Source organism: Helicoverpa zea, chromosome 4 (genome assembly GCF_022581195.2).
Source record: "Helicoverpa zea isolate HzStark_Cry1AcR chromosome 4, ilHelZeax1.1, whole genome shotgun sequence".
NCBI classification, from domain to species: Eukaryota; Metazoa; Arthropoda; class Insecta; order Lepidoptera; family Noctuidae; genus Helicoverpa; species Helicoverpa zea.
The window spans coordinates 6,945,058-6,958,069 of record NC_061455.1 but is presented as its reverse complement, the minus strand read 5'-3'; the positions used below and the strand labels follow the sequence as shown (position 1 = coordinate 6,958,069).

Genomic DNA, 13,012 nt, shown 5'->3' with positions numbered 1-13,012 from the left:
CAACTGACGTACTTTCATGACTCTGGACTTTTTTGCGAGTCGCACTGATATAGAGAAGTTACATCCTGACTATTTATTCCCTCTGTGTGTTGGTGAATTTTTGTGTGAAACCTTCGGGGCATATATGTAAAGAAAATATATTTCTTTAATTTTGAATTTGGCGCGCTTCGCGCGATCTATGGTAAAAAGTCAAAGTTTTTGTCTATAGTTGGTTTTATAGGTTATGAAAATTGGCATGTGGTGTTACGAGAAGAAAACTTTATGTGAGATATATTTTGTGATAAAACGATTGGAATTGGTGGAAAAATAAACTTTGAATGTCGTTTCTTTGTTTTCAGGTGAGGATTTTACAATAGTGCATAAAATAAGATGTTTTCTTTGTTAAGTGATTATAACAAAATAAAACTTTGTTTTCAGAAGCAACACATGAGTTTATTTGAATCCTAGACTATAAGATATAGTCTTATAAAACGACATTTTCGTTTATTGAAATACCTAAATGGAAAAAACGATGGATCAGCTACGTTTCGAATTTGCTATATTACCAGCTAAGGATGGGAAATCAAATGTCTGTTGTGTAACCTCAATAACAACAAAAGATGAAAAAGTGTTTGTTATACCAGAAGAATTACAGCCTGCTAGTCTTCATAAAGAGTTAATACAGACAGCTGCGTTCACTAAAGTGAAAAATAGTTTAAAGAAAAGACATCAGACAAGAAAAGTTTGGATAACAATGACAGATGAACTAAGAAAAGTGTACATAGATGAAGATGGTAATGTACAATTTGGAGAGCAGTATCTAGAAGAAATTGAACAAAAGCAAGCATCTGGAGGATTAGAAAAAAATACAGATTCATTGGAAAAATTATTTGCAAAATTGATTGAGAACACGCAAGATCTAAAAAAACAGAATCTAAAATATATTGCAGAGAAGTTTGTGATTGAAAAATTTACAAGTAAAAATACAAACCCAAACCAGTGGATTGATACTTTTGAAAAGGAATGTTTACGTTTTGATATTTTGGAAGATGAGAAAAAAATTGAAATATTAAGACTATTCATGGATAAAAGTTGTGTTGATTGGTACAGTTCTATGATTATAAAATTAACACTAAACTCTGACTGGCAGATATGGAAAAATAAGTTCTGTGAATCATTTGCGAATCAAGGCTGGAACCAAGTGACTTATGCCCTATTATTTAAATACAAGGATGGTTCATTGGTGGACTATGCTATAAAAAAGGAAAAACTTATACTGGACATGAGGCGATCAATAGATACAGGTACTCTGGTGGATCTAATTGCTGCAGGTTTGCCTGGATTTGTACTTGAGAAGATAAATAGAGAAGCAATGAAGGATACAGTAGACTTAGGGTCTGTTTCAGAATGTATGGATAAAGTTCCAAATAACTATGTTACACATAAATTATTCGGATGATAAAAGTTCCGAATAAGAAACATTGCGTTTCACAAACATAATTTATCTAACACATAACTATCTGAAACTTATATGTAAGTGCGGTGGCAACACCATATACAAACGTTTCGTTTCTTGATGTCATTTCATTAAGTACAAAAAAAAGTAAAAGAAACTACTTATAAACATATTTCAAATTATACAAGAAACATTGATTTACTTTAATATTTTTATAAAATTAGTTATTATCCACATAACGGTTATAAAAACTTACACAAACGATTTTATGGCAAATGAAAATTGCTGGTAACGAAACGCGTTTGACAGTGACAATTACTCACAGTCACATATAAGTATTAGCAGCCGCGCGTGGTAATTTAAATTTTTTATGTTAGTCGTTGGTGTTTGTGTTTCTGTTTTTTTGCTATTCTTGCGATTTGAGTGTACCTCTTGAATACATTTATGCACAGTCATTTCTATGTATTGAAAAATGACATCAAAACGTGAACGAAGCGTTAACTTCAGCCGGGAAGAAGTTGAGCTTCTAACTTCACTCGTTGCTCAACATAAAAGCATTTTAGAAAATAAGAAAAGTGATGCAGTCACATGGAATGAAAAAGAACAGTGCTGGAAGACATTGGAGGCACTATTTAATAGCAAAAGCGGTACTAATTATCGTAGTGCCAAAACATTAAAAGCGAAATACGAAGGAATAAAAAGAAATACCAGGAAAAAGTCTGCTCTAATACGTGCCGAAACGTATCGCACGGGAGGTGGACCTAGTGCTGCTCCTCCTCTGACGCCAGTAGAAGAAAAAGTGAAAGACATGATACTGTTGTCTGTAGATGGAATCGAAAGTGAATTTGATTCTGATCATGTTGGTAAGATCATAAGTTTAAAATTGTTATTAGTTCTGTACTACTAATATGACGAGCCGATCTGTATTTTGTATGTAAGTGAATTATAATACAATTGTCATGCTCTTCTCTTTCTTATTTAATTTTATTTATGTTGCAGATCCTATACAAATAGACACAGTATGTCCTCCACCAACACCTTCCACATCCAACCAATTAACACAAAACATTGAAATGATTATTGCAGACAATAACTGTGTCCAAGTGGATACCAATATAGAGCATCACATGAGTAAGTTACTTTTTCTACAAACCAATTTAACTTAAATAGCCATATTGCCACTTGTTTTAACTAAAATGAAATATTTCTACCAACAAACTTTTCATCCATTAAACTCTTGTTAAAAACTCCATTTTCGTTTTCAGCTGAAGGTCAGTCTACACAAAATGATGACTCTGATGAGGAAGGGCATTCCAGAAGAAAGATAAGTAAGTAGTGTTCCTGTTGTGTCTCCGTGTTGTTGATAAGCACACCTTCATAACATTCTCACCTTTTCTTTTTAATTTTAGGTCAATATACTACACCCAAAAAAGTTGCCAATGATGAGAAGTGGACTAATTGGAAGCCAAAATCTCTGCGCTCCAAAAAACATCCTGCCTTATGTAAGTTCTTTTAATCGTTCTTGTTTTAGTTCATGTATTTAGATATTTTATATTGATGTGCAGTATAACAGAGTTGCAATGTAATGGTTCAACCGTCAACCTGTGGTTTGATTGGAACTCCACTATAGAAGAGACCTAGATTGTATGGGTAAATTAAATGATGTTGATACCAGCTTGTGTAATTTTTACCAATACATATTTACAATAAAGAAAATATCTTGTTTCAGCTGCTGAGAAGATGAAAAGGCCATTCGAAAGAGTAGCTGATGCAAAATTAGAGATTGCAGATTTACAGAAGAAGATTCTGGAGGAAGAATTCTTAAATAAAAGAAAGCAATGGGCCTTTGAAGAGGAAGAAAGGGAGCACAAAAGAGAAATGTGGGCGTTGGAAAAAAAATACTTTTTAAATAAATTTGAAAAATAAATCGTTTTTTATTTAACACAGAATACATTTAATAACCTACTATATTAATGGAATGCAAAATGCCTATAAATGACTATCATTATTATAGTAATGAACCAAAATAATCATTAATTAAATTACTTCGCACTGTTGCATCCCCCACATTTTCTAGACTACTTTGATTCACAACATCGTGTTCATCTGGCTCACCCACGGGGTAAATGGCTTCAAAATGGTCATCTCGCATATCTATTGCAATATTGTGCAACACTGCACATGCCACTATTACAGCCTGTACACGAGATACAGATAGCAAAATTTTTTTTGATAAAATAGGGAATCTGTTTTTCCAAACCCCATAGGTTCTTTCTACTACATTTCTGCTTCTTATTTGGGATTCATTATACAGATGTTCTGCTGGAGTCATAGGAGTTTGTAGTGGAGTAAGTAGGTATGAAGTATTTTCATATCCTCTATCACCAACAATTACACAGTTTCTAAATTCTCCATTTTGAAGTCGTTGCTTTATAAAAGAATTATTAAATATTGTTTGATCATGAGCTGCTCCTGGCCATCTAGCCACTATGTCCAAGATCCTTAACTTTGCACTCACTACAGTTTGCACATTAAAAGAAAATTGTGATTTCCTGTTTCTCCATTCTTCTGCATTGTTTCCACCTGAAAATAATGTAAACAGCATTTATAAAAACAGCTCAATTTGATCATTTGGTACATAGTTTGACAAATAATCCTTTATTTACATTACCATTCATAGTACCTATTTAATATATATTACCTGGAGATTTTATGGGTACATGGGTACAATCGATAGCACCAATAAGCCTTGGGAATTTAGCTATATTGAAAAACTCTTGCTGTATGTCTTCAGTGTTGCTTGGGAATTTGATAAACAACCCACGCAATCGTGCAATAGCTTGTGAAACCAGGTAGACAAAGCGACTGGCAGAAGCTTTGCTTACACCAGAGAAATCACCTACTACTGTAAGAAAGCTTCCCGTCGCGTAAAACCTCAATGTTAACAGTAGACGATTAATTGGCTTTATAGCCAAATTCCTGAAAAAAACATTGGAGTTAGATCAGGTATAGTTACAGTAGGTATATACAATAGCTAGACGGAGCCGAGACATTATAAGAATACAGGCTGCAGGTTAGGTATATGCTTACTTACCTTTCTGTAGGGACAGATATTGCTTTCTCAATAATTGAATACACAAACATCACAGCTTTCTTAGTGAGTCTGAAGCGCGCCCTGAAGTCCGTTTCGTCTAATGTCTCCATATAGTTTATTCTTTCCCGATACACTGGAGTCTTGCGTGGTATTGTGAGTCTATCGAAATATTCATCAAACTCATCTTCAAGAGTCTCAAAAATGTCCATTGCCATTGAAATAGGTATATAATTGTTTAAAACACAACACGAACGAAAGAAAGAAAATGTCATTCAATTTTAACTGTCAAACACACTACTTATGTGTCGGATAACTGTGCTATTTGCCACTTCAACCGACCCATAACTTATCGCTGACTTTATATGACACATAGCACTATTCGAAAGTCGTGAAACGCAAAAAATGTGTTTATCCTACAAATAAGTAACAAATAGCTTATTCGGAACTTGTGCAGAACTTATCGGTACATTGTGAAACAGACCCTTATTCAATGAAGTGAGAAAGTATGAACATTTGGTAAATAAAAATAGGAAGGGGGCCTACAGAAAATTCGAAAATCAAAAGATAAATAACAAAATTGAGGAACGTGCTCCATGCAAAACATGCGAAAGGCTAAATAAAGGTACTCGTTACCACCCCGAAGCTGCATGCTGGTTTAAGATTAAAGATGATGATAAATTCGATAGAAGATCTATAAGGCATGTAAATAATTCAGTGATTGAAACAGAGTTAAATGAAACCGAACAAAAAAACTAATAGTAACACCATTAATAAGAGTCAAACTACTAATAAATGATAAATTAGAAATATATGGGGTATATGATTCAGGTTCGAATGTTTCTCTCATTAACTCCAAATTATTAAAATTAAAAACCAAGAAAAATAATGCAAATGAAGAAAATTTAATTACAATTAATGGTGTGAAGAAGACCAGCGGTTTGACAAATCTAAAAATAAAAATTTTCGAAAAAGAAGAAAATGTGAATGTTTACGTCATTGATGAACCAAATTTCAAATATGATTTTTTAATAGGATTAGACATGATAAAGACATACGAGTTGATACAAAATGAGGAGTTAAAAATAACTCAAAAACAATACTTACATCAAGAAAACATAAAAAAAGAGGAAGAGATATACAAGGAAAAAAATGAAAGTAAAGAATATGAAAAGGAATATGAGATAAATTTTAATGAACATATTAAAGAAAAGGAGTTTGAAATAAAAGTAAATCATTTAGAAGAAGATAAAAGGGAAGAAATTTATAAACTAATACAACAATATAAATCGGTTTTTGCCAAGGACAAGTATGATGTAGGAACAGTTCGAGGATATGAAGCAAGAATAGATTTATTAGTGGATAAATACTGCAGCAAAAGACCATATAGATGTACTTTAAAAGACAAAGAAGAGATAGCAGTACAGATAGCAAAATTATTGGATAATGAGCTTATAGAAGAGTCTTACAGTCCATTTGCAGCACCGGTAACTTTGGCATTTAAGAAGGAAGAAAATAAAAAGTCGAGACTATGTATAGACTTTAGAGATTTAAATAAAATAGTAGTGCCACAGGCTCAACCCTTCCCATTAATTGAAGACCTAATGATAAAGACTAGGAATTGTAACTATTTTACAAGTTTAGACATAAACTCAGCTTTTTGGTCTATACCTCTAAGAGTAGAAGACCGGAAGAAAACAGGATTTGTAACACAAGAAGGACACTTCCAATGGACGTGTCTTCCGTTCGGACTGAAGACAGCACCAGCAATATTTCAAAGGATATTGAGTAACATACTTAGAAAATATAAACTTACTGATTTTGCTGTGAATTATATCGACGATATCCTGGTATTCTCAAAATCATTTGAAGATCACATAAAACACCTAAAAAAGCTGCTAGAAGCAATTCAAACAGAAGGATTCCGATTAAAATTTACAAAATGTACATTTGCATCAGATTCAATCAAATACCTGGGACATATTATTCAAAAAAATTCGATAAAACCGGTGAAGGACAACCTAATTTCAATAAGGGATTTCCCAGTACCAAAAACACAAAAGAATGTCAGACAATTTTTAGGAAAAATAAATTTCTACCATGAATATATACCAAGAAGCGCTATCATACTAGACCCACTACATAACTTACTTAGAAAAAATCAGAATTTTTTTTGGTCTGAAGAATGCCAAAAAGCATTTGAGAAGATAAAGAGTCTCTTATGTTCGCAACCAATACTAGAAATATTTGATCAAGATCTACCAATTAATATCTATACCGATGGATCACTGAAGGGCGTTGGAGCAATTTTAAAACAGGTACAAAAAGATGGTAGAGAAAGACCAGTAGCCTACTTTTCAAAAAAACTAACTGGAGCTCAAAAGAAGAAAAAAGCTATATATTTAGAATGTTTGGCCATCAAAGAAGCCCTGAGATATTGGCAGTACTGGTTAATTGGGAAATCATTTACAGTTTACTCAGACCACAAACCATTGGAGAATTTAAACTTTAAAGCAAGAACAGATGACGAGCTAGGAGATCTCACTTATTACCTCTCACAATACGACTTTAAAATAAAATATTCCCCAGGAAGAGAAAATTTAGAAGCAGACTGTTTAAGTCGAAATCCTGTGTTGGAACCAGAAGAAAATATAGAAGATCAATTGAAAATAGTTAACTTGATTACTTTGGAAGATATTATGATAGATCAGAATAAAAATGAAGAAATACAGAGAAACAAAAACAAAATAATTGAAAAACATAATGTATACTACAAAAAAATAAGAAACAAAGAAAAAATAATTATAACAGAAGAACTCAGTATTAGACTTATAAAAAAAATACACGAGGATTTGTGTCACATTGGAGTTGGACAAATGCTAAGGACTGTAAGTTCATTGTATGTAGCAAAGAATTTAACAAAGAATATAAAAAATCTCTGTAGAAACTGTGAAATCTGCATAAAAAACAAAACAAGAGGACAGGACAAATACGGATTGATGTCACATTTAGGTCCGGCGACAAGACCTCTTGAAATAGTATCAATAGACACAATTGGAGGATTTGGTGGTTCGAGATCAACCAAGAAATACTTACATCTTCTAGTAGACCACTTCACTAGGTACGCATTTATTGTAACATCAAAGACCCAGAGTGCACATGATTTTATAAAGCTAATAAATAAAGTTACCGAAACAGAAGAAATTGAAATGCTTCTCACCGACCAATACCCGGGAATAAATTCAAAAGAATTCAAGAAAGTTCTTAGTGACAAGCAAATAACAATGATATTTACAGCGGTGAACGCGCCTTTTTCAAATGGCCTAAATGAAAGACTCAATCAAACATTAGTAAACAAGATAAGGTGCAGAATAAATGGAAGTGGAGGAAAAAAGGCTTGGACTACTATTGCACATGAATGTGTAGAAAAATATAATCAGACTAATCATTCGATAACTGGCTACGCACCATGCTATTTGTTATATGGGACAGATGCTACACTATTACCAAATGAGCTACGCCAAGAATGCATACATAGTGACTGGATCAAAGATAAAGAAAAAGCGCTTAATAATACTTTAAAATCACACTACTATAATAAAAAGCTCTATGACAGAAAAAGAAAAAATACAGAACTTAAAGTTGGAGATATGGTATATGTAGAAAATGGGAATAAACTTAATCGTAAAAAGCTAGATGAACTGAGAATTGGACCATATAAAATAGTAGAAAAAAAATCAAATACCATTTATGAGATAGATACAGGACACAGGAAAACAGAGTCAAACCTATTTCACATTTCTAAATTAATTCCAGTACATATAACAAAAGATGAAGATGACGAGGAAACAAGTGATGATAGATGAAAGAAGAACTAATCGAGAGCCTGAGAGAAAATTCTCAGGTGAATTTTCTTCCTCGGGAGGGAAGATGTAAAGAAAATATATTTCTTTAATTTTGAATTTGGCGCGCTTCGCGCGATCTATGGTAAAAAGTCAAAGTTTTTGTCTATAGTTGGTTTTATAGGTTATGAAAATTGGCATGTGGTGTTACGAGAAGAAAACTTTATGTGAGATATATTTTGTGATAAAACGATTGGAATTGGTGGAAAAATAAACTTTGAATGTCGTTTCTTTGTTTTCAGGTGAGGATTTTACAATAGTGCATAAAATAAGATGTTTTCTTTGTTAAGTGATTATAACAAAATAAAACTTTGTTTTCAGAAGCAACACATGAGTTTATTTGAATCCTAGACTATAAGATATAGTCTTATATATATATCACTTTGTTTGAGGTGTGTTACAGACCGATGCTCTCATATTTTCTCTTCAACATTGAAACTTTCATACTTTGCATTAGTAGGTGAAATATAGATTGAAGGGGTATCCCCTGTTTCAATCCAGTATACGTAGTTACTTCTATTTTGTTTGTGGGGCATATAAAGGGATTGCAGGAATGAAAAAAAGTTGGTCTTTACTTTCATAAGTACTTTATTGTTTAGCCTTATTATGTGGGGTACTTTTTACGTTTAATGTACAGGTATAACAAAAAATACTTTGAGAATAAGTCAAAAGAAAACCTCAAGTTCTCAGCAGTCAAAGTCAAAATTTTTATCACTTGCATTTCCTTAAAAAATCCATGAACTCAAGATACGAATGCCTGTGACTGTAGTAAGATATGGTATCTTACAAGAAAAGTTCTTGCTGTGGTAGACTCTTATACTTCTCTCAATGTGTACTGAAAACTTGCTTTGTAACCAGTAATGACGAACATATAGAATAAAAAAGTATAAGTACATAAACTCGGGAAAACTTAACAATAGATGCTTTATCCAACATATTATACATTGTTTCTGATTATAAAATCTTAACATTGTTATGTAACAATTATTAATATTTATTAACAAAGGAGTACATAAATACAATCAATAACATACAGTTATATAAGCGCCGATTGAAATCTGTGGAAACAAATGGAATACTTAGTATTAACAATGTATTTAAGTATTCAGCTCTTTAATAATTGGACAGCTTAATTTTTAATTCATAATCTGATTATTTAATTCATAATATATACAGCATTTTTAAATTGTATAAGTAGATATCTATAGAAGACATAAGATTTTTGTAAATAGGTACGCTTATCCGGCAAATCTTATCATTATTAGTTATTAAATAGGAAAGACCGCTAATTGATATGTTTCGTTTTACTATAATTGGTACATGGATAAAAGTTTTTGGTTTTTGTGGATTTTGTTAGACGGGCAAGAATTTGGTTACTGTACATTAGTGTTTCGTTGATGACGATCACAAGTTTATTGCTTGCAGTACCTACATTCAAATCCATAAATAGTGAGTGACACACTTTACAATGTTACTGATAAGAATTATCAAGTGTTGAAAACAAATATTTCTGGATCTGATAGTACGATGTGCTAGGTCAGTGAAATACCTACTTTTTATGTAGGTATATTGTTATTACCTGACTTCATTTTGGTAGACATGTTTATCCTGTTATTACCCTACCTACTTATATATTTTTATTATTTCATAGAATTGTCCATAGCATGTCGCTAGTGTAAAAACGAATATTTACAGTAATTAAAATTATATAAATATTATCATATCTATTTACATTAAAAACTTATTGAACTTGTAATTTTATTCCTAACTAACTACAGGCAGCATGTTTAGCAAAACTTAGGTAATGCCTAAAAGATCAATCAGGGTCTATAAGAAAATATTTAGAAGCGAACAAGGAACGAATTATTAATTATTTAAAAAACGGAAGATGATCTTCGATAAGCATGTATATGCCAAATGAACGAAGCTATGAGTAGATAAGTACTCAATATTTTTTCTTGCACTGGTAAAATGGTAAATCTGGTTTAAATTAACTAAACTTAAAAAAATACAATTCGGAAACCGTCTCGCTCTTTGTCCATTTTAATAAGTTCTTACGCATTAATATTACAGGTATCTATCTAATGATATGTTCTGGTTAGGTAAGAAGGTAGTACATACCTCTTATTTACAACTAAGAAATACTTAAAGATATTGGTTTTAGTAAGTAGTTCTAACTGGTTATATACACTTAAAGTTAACCTATGCCTATAAAGCCACTTTCTTAAATTAATAATTGTTCATGAAATTTTAGATCAATTATTTATCTAAGGCCTCTTTGCTACCGGAGCCGAATAAATGTATTTTTTAAAGGACACCAAAAAAAATATTTTTTAAGTAATGGAAGTACACACTCAATCGGAATAATAAGTAGGCGCGCAGCCCCACAGTTTTTTACAAAACATATAATATTTTTAAATTTTGCCGTTAAGTATTTGAATTTGCCCGTTTTTCTGTAGTTTTTCATTTGATTATTTAGCATAAAAAATAGGTAGTAGAGGTCAGTAAAATAGAATGCAACGTTATTTACTTGGATAGCAACGTTTACCATGTTGTTATGGTTTACGTAACACGATAGACATTATTAAGGTTCGTATTCCCTATACGAAAAGTAACAGGAATTAAGAACAATTCATATCATAAATGAGTACCTAGTATAGAATTTTCTATATATTTAGAATAAATCGCTGTCCCCAACGAATAATATCGTAACCAAAAACTTAAAATTTTACAGGAAAAATAAAAAACCGCTTTTTGCTTATAACTTCTTAACAGATTTACATAGCAACATCGTTGGTATATCAAAAAATGGCTTTTTTTTCTTAAATATTTATTTGTCATATAAATAAATATTGGATATATTCTCATTAAGTTATAGCTAAAAATGTATATTACCAGAAATGGAACAAAATTTTGAACCATAATGCACAATACGATTTTATTCATGTAAATTGTTGACAATGATGACCTACACAGCAATAGTCCATTGCGATTGTCTTGACTGTAAAGTAGCGATGTTCATTATAATGGTAACTTATTATTGCCAGTATTCACTGCTCAAAACAATCTATTGTGGTAACAGTAAACGCGAATAATATGGTAACATACTTTACCGAAATCAGTTTGTAATAACGGTTTACTGAAATATTTAGAGTAGAATACTATGGGTAAATTCATTACAAAATGTCTAACTCAAAAAGTAATAGCACGAATCACGTGAAAGAAATTCACAGGGTGTAATCGCACCTCTAGAACAATAATTCCCCATAAAAACACTTCTATCGTAATAATCGATTACGATATTATTCGGTGGGGACAGCGAAATGCTCTTGTTACGTATGCCTATACCATACCTCATTCTTAACAATTTACATAATTGATCCCACTTGATTGCATTGGCAATAGGAGTCCTATACAAGGTGGGATGATGACTCAAATGTAATTTAGCGATGTTTTAACGTATCACAACCCTGGTGGGTACGTTATTGTAGGTTTTAAACGTACTATTTAGGAAAAATCCTTTTCTTAAAGCTGGAAATCCAGATCATTGTGCTTTTGTCGTTTGGTCATGATCGTAGACTTTATGTTCCAAACTCGTTTTTACGGTAGGTATCAGTTATGTCTTTCATTTATTTTATTACTACATACATAAAGAAAATATGTATGTATAGGTAGTCCTTATTTTTGGCAGACCTGTGCATGAATCTATAGTAGATTTCAGACATCTTTACACTCGTAACGTACATAGGTTTGTGGGAATCTGGTTTACGAATACGCTACAATTTAAAACGAGGTGTGTTTTTATCGCATGTCATTTCACAGTTCGTCCATTTTACACAACCGATTATAACCTATCGAAAAAAAGCGTTATGTATGTTGTCAGCAGAACGTTGTCGTGGTTCTTAATATTCCGATAAGTAGTATTGTGTATCGATTTCTATTCATAATAATGTTGAATTCTTATTATGTCACTCATCACGTATCTAATTGTACAGCTCAACATAAGACACTCAAGCACTTCGGTTTCTTAAGTAGGTAGGTAACATCTAGAGGTGGATATATGTATCATCATAAAATCATTACAACTACTGACTTAGTATAGTTCGGCCATTCAGAGAATGCGTTCCTGACACGTCGCGATTGAACTGACGACGTAATAACATTCATTGATTATTGATATAATAATGTTGTTTTAATGCTCCTCAATTGTTAAAACGGTACGTGTCAGGAACGCATTCTCTGAATGGCCGAACTATAATAATGTTCTCCCAAGGAGATGATATGTCATTAGTTTTGGTGACTTAAAAAATGTCTAGGCACAACATTGGTTATCCTCACACTCGTTTTGTTACGGTATTTATATGTGTTGTATCCATTTTTATCGGCAAGAATCTGGGGCTAAACCTCATGTTTTTACGTTTAACCTTTAAGTTAACTGGGCTCGAAGTTTTCTTTGATTGCAACATAACAAAAAGAACTAATGAATATCAACACAGTCTTAAAATTACCTAATCAATCTAAATAATTTGTTTGTGCCTGTACACGATTAGCATATTCACATTTTCACTCACGCGTTAAATATTA

General features: G+C 32.1%; 3 protein-coding genes across 4 annotated transcripts; 2 read left to right on the top strand and 1 right to left on the bottom strand.

Moving 5' to 3' along the window:
* Positions 1–130: 130 nt before the first annotated feature.
* LOC124629677 lies at positions 131–1,438 on the top strand. Its single transcript, XM_047163189.1, has 2 exons — positions 131–338; positions 418–1,438. Exon 2 carries the CDS (start codon positions 500–502, stop codon positions 1,436–1,438), a length of 939 nt encoding a protein of 312 aa, XP_047019145.1. The 5' UTR covers positions 131–338; positions 418–499.
* LOC124629559 lies at positions 1,375–3,362 on the top strand. 2 transcript variants are annotated; one of them, XM_047163003.1, is made up of 5 exons: positions 1,375–2,298; positions 2,435–2,566; positions 2,707–2,763; positions 2,845–2,937; positions 3,165–3,362. In XM_047163003.1, the coding sequence occupies exons 1-5, from the start codon at positions 1,908–1,910 to the stop codon at positions 3,359–3,361; spliced, it is 870 nt and encodes a 289-aa protein (XP_047018959.1). In that variant the 5' UTR covers positions 1,375–1,907; the 3' UTR covers position 3,362. The 2 variants fall into 2 exon arrangements, with proteins under 2 accessions (XP_047018959.1, XP_047018958.1); XM_047163002.1 differs by having other exon boundaries at positions 2,701–2,763.
* LOC124629558 (putative nuclease HARBI1) lies at positions 3,346–5,018 on the bottom strand. Its single transcript, XM_047163000.1, has 3 exons — positions 4,530–5,018; positions 4,137–4,414; positions 3,346–4,018 (listed from the first exon to the last, which is right to left on the bottom strand). The coding sequence occupies exons 1-3, from the start codon at positions 4,799–4,801 to the stop codon at positions 3,444–3,446; spliced, it is 1,125 nt and encodes a 374-aa protein (XP_047018956.1). The 5' UTR covers positions 4,802–5,018; the 3' UTR covers positions 3,346–3,443.
* Between the last annotated feature and the right edge of the window lie 7,994 nt (positions 5,019–13,012).